The 11243-nt window shown below is 47.1% G+C and overlaps 1 protein-coding gene across 1 annotated transcript; it reads left to right on the top strand.

Annotated features, from left to right (window-relative positions):
* Nucleotides 1-9132: 9132 nt before the first annotated feature.
* Nucleotides 9133-11031, top strand: LOC142558373 (uncharacterized). The gene has a single exon (XM_075670516.1). It carries the CDS (start codon nucleotides 9133-9135, stop codon nucleotides 11029-11031), a length of 1899 nt encoding a protein of 632 aa, XP_075526631.1.
* The last annotated feature ends 212 nt before the right edge of the window (nucleotides 11032-11243 follow it).

The following is an 11243-nucleotide window of genomic DNA, read 5'->3' as shown; positions in this document are numbered from 1 at the left end:
TATCTGATTTCATCGCGTAACGCGAATGGTGTAGAACTTTGTGGATGGCACGCGGGTCCAAACGATTAGTCTGGAACGTTCGACGACTGCTCTATAAAAGCCGACGCGCTTGACCCACTGATCAGATTTTCGACGATCGCCGACTCTGTTCGCCGCTTTCGTTGTGCTATAAGTGTAGCCTGTTTTGTGGGCACAGGTTCGCCCAATAAAATCTAGTTTTGCTTTTCACAGTATTGCTACTGTGTTCTTAACGTCACCACCACGTGACAATACTGTTCTTGTATCCTGTGCAACTAATTACTCTGATGCAATCAGCTCCTTACAGAATGAGGCAACTAAAGCCATAGACTGGTTCGCTAGTAATTTAATAAGCATCAACCCTTCTAAAACACGACTTGTCTGTTTCCATAACCCCGTGAAAAAAAATCCTGCCTACGACATCATTATTCTTGCACACATCAGACTGTTTTGGATGTACATGTCAACCTGTTAAAAATGCATCTTCTGTTAAGTATCTTGGGTTGCTTTTTGACTGTGATCTTTTATGAAACTCGCAATTATCCCACATCTGTAAAAGGCTGCGCGTGGTCTCCTGTGCATTATACAATATGCGATGTCTTATGCCAATCTCCGTTCGAAAAATTATTGTGCATGCTTTAGTCTACAGTGTGCTACGTTATGGCTTGACTGTGTATGGCCATTGTACTCTTAGGTGGAGCTCAAGAATTAATTCAATTTTACGTTCAGTGCTGTCAACAGTGGCTTACGATTTGTGTACAAAGCAAGATGCAGACGTCTTTAGGTTGTTGGATTTGCCAAACTTGACTTCTCTGATTATCGAAATTGTTGTAATTAAGCACTTCTGGAATAATGATTTTAAAACACGCTATACGCCTGTCCGCTCCTTAAGACCGAAGGAACCCTGCGTCATCCCCAAGACTGCGACAAAGTACGGAAGGAGAACGCGGAAATACTATGTTCCATCCATATTTAATAAATTGCCAACGCTTGTGTTAAAAGCAAACACAAGACGTGAGATTAAGAAACAACTTAGAATTGTCGATGTTTGATGTAACATTTTGTATAACTGTTCAACATTTTGCTCCGACCCGCTAATAGCTAACTCCGCTATTAACCCTGTGCAATTTTCTGTGACCTGACTGTCAGGCGCTGCCAGTCAACCCCTCTGAGGCTTTGGTAGGCCTGCTATATGTACTTCGTTTTCCTTATGCACAATAAAGATTGTATTGCATTGTATTGTAGTCGAAAATAAGCAGGTTGGCCTGAGCTGGTGTGCTCTGACCTGGTATGTTTAATAGTGATGAAATTGGATGGGGTCGAAAAAATGTAATGAGCAATATGGGAACCGCAAAAGCATAGCGTATATCCAATCACGACTAGCACATTGGTTTCTTTTAAGCCTAATCTGGCGCTCTTCAAGTTGTCCAGGGGCGCGATCGGAGATCGTTGTTTGCCATGTTCGTTCGGTTATATATGCATTTCTTTTTCATGAGCCGTTAGCATTAATTGCTGGAAAGAAAAGCATTACTGAGACACATATCATGCGCGTGCATTTCACACGCTGTTGATAAAATAATCTGCCGAAGGGATCACTGAAGTCTATAAGTTTTTCAGAGTCAGAAAAGCACACAAAGCAATTTGAAGCGAGGTGAACATACAGCAACATATTCATTCTCTAGGTATTTGATATAGATACCTTTAGAAAGAACTGTTAGTTGGCTACCTCCTTCTCCTTCAAAAATATAATGAAATTTGTCCTCTGTTCTTATTTAAATATATTTTGTACGTGCATAGTGTTTACACTGTAAATTTAGAACAATGTTGAAGTGAGAAAATATCGATGAGGCAGGCGCCGCTGTTGCTTCTAATGCGATTGTCCTCCTATTGGCACGATTTGCAGAAATTAAGCGAAATAATGAATTTAAAGCCATGCACGTCACCGCCAAAAAAGGATGTAGTAAACTATCAGCCACAATGAAATTTTAAGTGGAAAGGTCGAGGCAAGTCAAAAGAATCCTCAAATGATGTAGTTGACAAAGCTGTAGTAATGGCAATTTAAGTGTGTGCGTCGGAGGTGGGAGGCAGGGGGGATCCAGCATCGCATGCTAGCGCCATCGATAGTGGTGTTATGAGAAACTTTCAAAAATGAAGCACCAACGGTAACGGCACACAAAGAAGGAACAAAAGATAGGAAGCGCCTTGTCCTGTCTTTTCTTCCTTCTTTGTGGGCCGTTACCGTTGGCGCTAGATTTTTTGAAAGCTATGCACCAACTAGCCCCACAACGAGTTTTATAAGAAACCCAGCGGCACACACGTCAAGACCATCACAGCGCCCGGAAAGTCGTCAGAACAGAGCAAAGAAATCTTAGCTTTAATAAAGCACAACTGTAGTTACTGGAAACACACGCAACCTGGCAGCTGCACCGGCGTTAAACTCCATTGGATTTATTGATCTGCGTAGCTTTCATATTTGGAAGTCAACATTTTTTAGAAGTCAAGCTGCTTGCTAATCTATTAGATACGTCTATCTATCAGACAGACAGACAGACAGACAGACAGACAGACAGACAGACAGACAGACAGACAGACAGACAGACAGACAGACAGACAGACAGACAGACAGACAGACAGACAGACCGTTGTTTGGACAAAATCATTTCGAACCACGCATACCCAACCATGCGCGCATTCAATGTAGCACAAGGAAGTTACTGAACTATTTCATTCTCTCAAGGTAAAAAATGTCAGGAAAATTATAAAGTATGGCTTACACACAACCTACATGCAGGATAGTATCGAATTGCAATTTCAGTATACAAGAAAACATAATTTTGTTACGCGGAAACTCAAAGCACAAACCCCTTTCACAAATTTTCAAAGGCTATAAAGCGGCATGCCTAGTTCTTAGCAACAGTCCCAGATGGCGCTTGCCTCCGCCGCATCGCGGCCCTTGCAAGCGGCCACGTTTCTACCGCAAAGCTTGCCTTTGTGCACACTGTTCGCCGCCAGCAATTTCTGGTAAACGTTAGAGTTACACAGGCTGCAGTTGCCGGGAAACGTGAGAAGCAGTCAGGGATGTTTGATTGCTATTGCGTTCCACTTTCAAAGGTAAAACTTAAGCGGCCTCCAAACTTTTTGTGCACTTGTGCACGTGCTTTTGTCGCACGTTTTGGTGGATGGTGTAAGTGTCGCGGGTTTCTCAAAATAAATTGTTATTGGAAGCTAGCACCGTGTGCATGTATACAGGATTCTCATGTCCATGTTCCTGCTTTTGATACTAGAATAACCATCAACGCCGACAGTTATTTCTGTGCCTAGCACATAGGCCCTAACCTTTGCATTGTTTTGCATGATTTTCGCTAGGGCCACCAACCAACACTCGGAGCTCATGCCAAGTTCACGAACTACGACTTCAACGTCAACGAGTTTCTTCAATTTCTAGGCATGGCCATCAACCTCGTCAAGGAAGCACGTCGCAGGCTGTCGCCCATAAGCTGAGCACAAAAGGGGCACAGCCCACGGCAGGTCATCAGGAATTGTGATACCGTATGCAGATGCTGGATTCTGCAATGATTCATTTCATTTTCAATTCTTCTTTGCTTATCATCTTTTACACCGTGCTGTGCATATCAGTAATAAAATGAAAAGTGGGTCAGCAGATAGGAAAAATAAATGGATCCTTGCAGAATGGTAAATCAGTTCAGCAAAAAGGTGGAGGAGGAGTCATAAAAGGAGAATGCTGTCAGGCAGCCTAGACTACAGCGGAAAGAGGTTTCTCAGAAAGAAAGCTCTGCAGTTTCAGAAATTCATCCAGGTCTAGAGATCTAATTCCTGGCCAATGCCCTTTCTGTGACGTGTTTCCATGAAACTCCTGTGGGATTTCTTTGTAGCTTTCTGCTACCCTCACGTAGATCTTACGTCATTGCAGAATACGTCCCTGACGTCGCGTTCAAAATTTTTTTCATTTTTAGCAACTATTTGGCGTGAATTACACAATTATACTCTTTTTGCCTTCCTTTTGGCTGGTACCTCCCATTCGCATAAGCAGTTCTCGGATTTAGCCGATGGGCATAAAAGTTGTGGTGTGTTGACAACGGGTGCCCCACAGGTACGCGTTGCCTGTAGCCCAAGACTTGGAAGCACACACTCTTCAATATTCCAAAAATACTATATGACGATAGAGCTACGTTTCTCTAGGGAAATGCGCAAGCATTTCAGGCAGTGTGTTAGCGGACAAGCAGATCACAGTATGGTTAATGCTGCGATCAAGCAGCTGATACTGTTTGTTCGGTTGATCCTTTTTGGTGATATCGGCTTTGTAGTGATTTATATTTTTGTTTCTATATGGTGTGCATGCATGCTTGTCTGTTATTACAGACACTCACTCAAGACACTCACTAGCAATTTCCACTTATTGTATAGAATCCCGCCCTCTTTGTAGGGCCCTATGTGACATTCGCAGTATTGAAATAAATAACGAAATTCAGTTAATCCATACTTACGCAGTTTTCATGATTCATATCGGGATCGTTAAGCAAACAAAACGCCAATGGCAGATGAGGCTTAAGCAACAGGGTTACTCACTTGGAGCGTGTGATCGAGTCAACTCTAACAAACTCAGATAATAAAAAATATGCGACCACATGCGAACGAACTAATCAGCGCACACGTCTCGTCGTTACAGAGCTCAGACGTGAAGCTGACTTTAACAGCACGCATCCGTTCACGAGTAAATGAGCAGAAGCCTAACAAGTCGCCCAGATGTTTCGTTATTACGACAACGTGCACGACACTGTTAGCGAGAAACTATACCAGCCTCAAATACACGTGTGGTTAAATTGAGCAGTGCGACCGGTCATAACGGGCAGCAAATTCTCAGATCGCGATACAAACGCCAAGAAACATTCTATTATTCCGAACGTACGCAGTTTTACGATTACTTTGGCAGTCGCTGTTACGCAAACGAAACGTCAACAACGCACGTACCGAAGTTTAAGCGACACTGTTATCACTACAAGCACGCGAAAGAATCAGTCAACTGAGAAAAGGTTTCACTGCTACGTAGTAAAAAATACGACCACGTGCTAACGAGCAATTATGTTGGCGCAAACGTTTCATTCGTCACAGACAGCTGAGGAGTGAACTTCTCTTGATGTCACCACCATAATAGCATCAAAGCATGTGTAAGTAAGCATAAGTCTAACAAGTAGCCCTAAAGTTTCGTTATTAGATGTACATGTCACTGCTAGTAAGAGAAATATAGCAGCCCTAAAAACGGGCGTATTAAACCTCAACAGCGTTGTCGGACATAACGTGCTGCAAGTGCCCCGACTGTAATACAAAAGCATACAAATTTTCAGCTATTTCAACCTTCCGCAGTTGTACGATCGATTGCTCTTGCGATCACGGTTATGCAAAGAAAACACAAACGAAGTTCAAGGTATTGCAGGCTATTCCGGACAGTGTGTGTCGGGAAGTTATTATTATTAATATTCATTTTCTTATTATTCGCCACTGTACAGGAAGGACACAACAATAAAACTCTAGTGGACCCATCCTGTGGGCTAGATGGAAAGAGATAGCGGTTCTAAAGTTTCGCATTCAGAATTTTCTTTTCGGCGGATCTCAGAGCTGCGCAGAAATATAGGACAGAGTAAGCTTGGAAGTTTGCAGAAAACCAGTACGATGCGATAAACGCATCACATCAGATGTCAATCACTGATTGATGTTACCGTTGTCGCAAACCACTGGTACAATGCCCATCATTCGATTACCCGCAGACGCGACGACACTTCAGGCGAAAAGATCGCAGGGCTGCTAATAAAAAGAAACTGACTTCATGACAGTCACTTATCTCTTGATAGGCGTAAGACGTACAGGCGCCACGGAAATGCAGCTCCAATGCACATGACGAAAACGTTCACCTGCTAGAACTGAAACGTTCACGCTGGAACTCATGAGCACATGACACGACCACCACGTTCAGAGAAAGCGCGAACTGATCGTGTTAGAGCGCGGAGCGCATTCACTCAGTAATCTCTGGCATTTCGAACTTACAGAGAAGGGCGAAGAGATCTAATAAGACTGATAAGACGGAGGCTTTCAGTCATATGACCGACTACGCGCAAATCAGCGCAAAGCGTGCGCGTAGTCGCCCGCGTGCGCGATGTCCATGCAGCAGACAGTGGCGATTCGACTGAGTAAAGGCAGTTACTGCTCTGTTCTATGGCAGGGGCTGCAGCCGTTGCAGATGTTGCCGTGCTTGGCTTTCTCGACATGTACGGAGAGCGCAGGAGGGTAGGACGCAATTGACTCGGTTACGCCTTGCTGTAGGATGTAATGCGCAGTTGTACAGGCGCTCTGCCTGTCGCTTTGTGACCGTTCCTTCCGATATGCTTGTGCAGGCAGTTTCGGTCGTTCACTGCAACTTCTCCATTTATCGTCTGCATTGAAAGTTTGATTCCGAGTGCAGCAGCTGCACATCGCTGGCTGACATGTTTTTTCGGAAGAGCGTTCGCTGAAGGCAGCCGTGGAAGAGAGTTAACATTTCGATTTATGATCACGTAGTACTTGTTGGATTGTGCGTGTTGGTCCCATATATGGCCGGTATGAAAGATTCCGTTTAAAACACCCTTTGGAAATCCATAGAATTAATGTTTTGGAATGTTGTTTAGATCGCAGAAGTTCAATCGTGTGGATGCCCGCAGGATGTTTTATTAGGACATCCCGAAATTAATTTTCACATGTTATCCACTGGATATCCTGACTAGGACTTGGACGTTTGGATCTAAGCGCGATGTCCAGAGGATATTCGTGGTCCAATGGGTCTGATAGTCTCGCGCAAGTCGTCGGTGGCCAGTGATTGTACTCCGGCGTAGTTTGTCGAGTTCGTGTGGCGGTTGAATTGTTGGTTCAGCATTTCCAGGGTTTGCTCGATGTTAGCTGCCTCGCGAAGAAACTCTTCGAAGTCCTTTGGTAGGCTTCGCACCATTCCGCCGAAAAGTTCTTCCTTCACACAACGCATGAGCATAGGCGGTCTTTGTTCTCCTCGGACATTTCTCGGTCGGCATGGCGGAATAGACGGCTCATTCCTTCCGCAAATATGGCAACGTTCTCATTCGGTAGCTGCACTCAGGATTCGAACAGAACTTTGGCCCTTTCTTTCTGGACGGTGCTCGTGAAGGTGCTCACGAAGTTACTTCAGAACAGCTCCCACGTTGTAAAGGTGCAGTCCCGGTTCTCGAACCATGTCCTCGCGTCATCTTTTAAGGATAGGTAAACGTGGCGCAGCTTGTTCTCAGAGGTCCAGTTGTTGAAGACCGAGATCCTTTCGAAGGTTTCGAGCCAGGTTTCCGGATCCTACGACGAAGTTGCACGGAAATTAGGGGGCTCCCTAGCTTGTTGAAGCACGATGGGGGGCGCTGAGGCTGACATTGTGGTTGTCGAGCTGGCCTCGGTCTTCCTGATGGTATCATGGAGAAGTCAGTGCTCCGGTGGCAGTCCTTGCAGCCTGCGGCTAGCTCGCTGGTCTTGGCCGACGTTGGTGTTATCTTCGAGTTTCCTGCTTGAATCACTGCTTTGCGGGGGCGTTCGGTACATGAACGTAAAGCACCTGCACCAGATGCCACGTGGTAGCTGACGGTAAAGAACAAAGTAGCAACACCGCGATAGATGAAACTAACTTTCATAGGCCGAAGCTGAGCCCACAAAAACAGGTTAGACTTAAAGCGAAACTATAGCGGCGAACACAGTCGGCGATCGTCGAAACTTGATCAGCGGGTCAAGCGCGTCGGCTTTTATACATCAGTCAGCGAATGGTCCAGAGTGATCGCAGGTGCCCGCATGTCTTTCAAGAAGTCCTACACCAATTCTCTCGCGCGATGAAATCAGATTACACAAGGTTCGGTGACAATAGACAGCGCATAGAAGGATCGCTAACTTTAGAGAAACTTCCGATACATGCAGGCGCGTCCTGTGCTGTGCGATAACATTTGTTAGGCGGTGAAACGTGGTCACCCGATAAAGATAAACCACAGACTTCCCGTGACCGCCCAATGCGAGGCGACCGACTGACTTTTGGTTCACATCGAATCCTGATTGTACCTGTGATTTAAAGCAAACAACCGCATTTCCAAAAGTAAGTCCTAGAACCGTTACACCTTCCCGCATACCTCGGAGCACCTCGTGCCTATTGTATCCCCATAGCGCTCTGTCCTTCATTATGGCTGCCCATTTCTCCTCCCCTTCACTGCTATTGTTTTTTCCTGTGTTTCCATATATCTATTGCCTTCGCTTATCCATATACCAAAGTATTTATATTCTGTTACCCGAGGTATTTCCTGGCCCTGTATCGCCACTGTCTGTTCACTGTTTTCATTGAACAACATAACACCTGATTTTCTAACACAAAATTTCTAACCTAAATTGTTGCCTTCCTGTCCACAGATATTAGCCAGACGTTGCAGATCACTTTGCTTGTTAGCTGGCAACACAATAACGTCCGCATAAAATAAACCTGGAAGCTGCTGCTCTACTACTCTACCCGCCTGTTTGTATGAGAGATTAAAACCCATATTACTTCCTTCTAGTGCCCTATCCATCCTCATCATGCACATCATAAGCAGCAGTGGGGATAAAGGGCACCCCTGCCTAAGTCCCTGGTTGATATGAACTTTCTCCTTGCCACTCATGCCTTCCCATTCAACGCAAATGGTATTTTCTAGGTAAATCTCTCTCAAAAGCTCAATCTCTCTCAAAGGACGACGACGACGACGCTGACGGAGTGCATGCGCCTCGTATGGGCTCCGTATATTTCAAACTCTTGTGGCCAAACAATCACCGCTGGACCCAAACTAACGTCGGAACCAGCTTCCGGAAGTGATCCGCTACCGATCAAGACCAGTCCCGACGCCAGGGACCCAGGACAAGGGCTTCTACGACCACAAGATTGCTAACCCTAACAAGATCTTCAGCTGCTCCGTCTGGCCGAGAAACAGGTGCGCCGCAGCTACGAAGGTGCGCGGCGTCGCTGCCGCAGTCCCGGCTCCCGAGGACTTCGCCCAACGACTCGCATCCCCGTGAGATCAAGTAAGCGCAGCCCCTGCCCTCATTATGGAGGTAGTAGAGGTTGAGGGCACGGAAATAGCCCCCGAAGAAGTTACCGTTGAGGCAGGGTGGCTTGTCAGCCACCGTAAGCAACGACAGACTACGCAGGCATCATCCCTACCCATACATGGCTCCCTCCGTGCAACAGCAAGCGCACGCACCAAGAGTACCCAGCAGTCCGCACTACGCCCACGCGCACCACGGCAACCACGACTTCCGAAGAACGATATCAAGATCGTCATACGCCCAAGAGACGGTTTCAACGTGTCCAAACTAGGAGACGCCCAGATACGCGACTCAATACTACAGATCACGGGCATTACAACCAAAGAAGCAGAGGACGACATTTACCGCTCATGCACGGATAATAACGTCATTGTAGTTAGCACGCCAATCATGTCTAACGCCGAAAAATACTGCCGCATCCGCAGCCTCCCCATCGGAGCAGTCCGCTACGCAGCCACAGCATACGTCACACCGCCGGAGGACACAGCCAAAGGAGTCATACATAACATCCCTGCATATGACACAGAAGAAGACATTACCAACAGTCTCGTTTACAAGAAGAACCCTACGATTCTGCAGGCCCGACGAATGGGCAGTACTAATTCAGTGCTCATCGTATTCGACGGAAAGCAAGTACCGTACCATGTCTACTACCGCGGAGCAGAATACAAATGCTATCTACATAAGAAGCGCATCGAGGTCTGCGACATCTGCGGGACCGTCGGCCACAGGGCCGATGTATGCCCCACTCCAACCCAGAAGAAATGCAAGAGCTGTGACACAGTAAATCCACCGGATGATCACCCCTGTCACCTTTGCTGCGCGCTCTGCGGCAAAGGCCACCCGACTGGCGATAAGTCCTGCCATCGCCGCTTCCAGACACCACACCTCCTACTCCAACGACGATGGCAACGCCTACGACTGGGACAGCAAGGAGCGGACCAGGAGACGGGGTCATCGACTTCAGCAAATGGAGACTCAGCTCTGCCAACACCGAAGCCGACACCACAACCGCAGGCTCCCGAACGCAGCAACTCACGCGGACGCAGTCGGTCTCGTGGACGCAGCCGCTCCCGAGGTCGCAGTCAGTCACAAGGACGCAGTCACTCCCGGAGCGGACCGGATTCAACACCACCGCAGCAGCAAGGAAACGCAAGCCTTCGAACGACAACAGTTAAAGTGCAAGACACACCCCCCAAGGTAAGCTGGGCCAGCATTGTCTCCCACACAGGTCACACCTCACAACCTATAGCAACCCCAGTGAACACAGTTAGCGACGGTACCATGCACAGCTTCATGCATGAGCTCCGATCCTTACGTGCTGAGATACAGGACCTCAAGACAGAAAACGCTAAGCTCAAATCACAACTTGCAGACACACAACCCAAACACTTACCATCAAATGCAGACATCCTTCCTGTCCCTGCAATAGATTGCCCGCACACCACCCAACAACCAACCCCGCACAAGCGCAAAGCTCTCGAACCAATCTCAACAGCGGCACCACCAGCATACACTTCAGAAGGAAATGTCAACTGTGAGGCCCTCACTGAGCTGCAACAGCGGATAGAACGCAACCTGAACGACGCAATAGACTGTAAGCTTGCCACGTTGCTCGACGCCTCCATTGCAAATGCTCTCGAACGCGCAATGGACAACCTCCTTACTGCGAAACTAGAAACGCTACTACTGCCCAGAATTGAGCAAGCCTTTGCGGCAAGAGAACAACAGCGACAGGAAAACATGGACGACACGCGCAAAGTGTTTCAAGACATGGTCGCGACTCTGGCTCAAAATCACAACACCCGTTTGACAGAATTGGAAAACACCCTACTCCGTCCCAGAGCAGGTCCCCTAAAGAAGCCGTACTCGCGTCCCGACAAAGATGGCTGCGAGTAATCCAGAACGTGCTACCTACTGCATTTGGCAGTGGAACTGCCGGGGCTTCCGGCGAAAACGAGCACACTTAGAGCAATATATTACCTCTCTCGCACCACATACTTCCCCCGATGTTATCGCATTACAAGAGACCGGAGTAGCGGCTAAGCTGTCGGGATACGCGGCATACACCGCAGTTTGCGATGACAACCGCAGGCCCCAAGTAACCACAC

Source organism: Dermacentor variabilis, chromosome 9 (genome assembly GCF_050947875.1).
Source record: "Dermacentor variabilis isolate Ectoservices chromosome 9, ASM5094787v1, whole genome shotgun sequence".
Classification (NCBI taxonomy): Eukaryota; Metazoa; Arthropoda; class Arachnida; order Ixodida; family Ixodidae; genus Dermacentor; species Dermacentor variabilis.
This window is presented reverse-complemented; position numbering and strand designations above follow the sequence as displayed.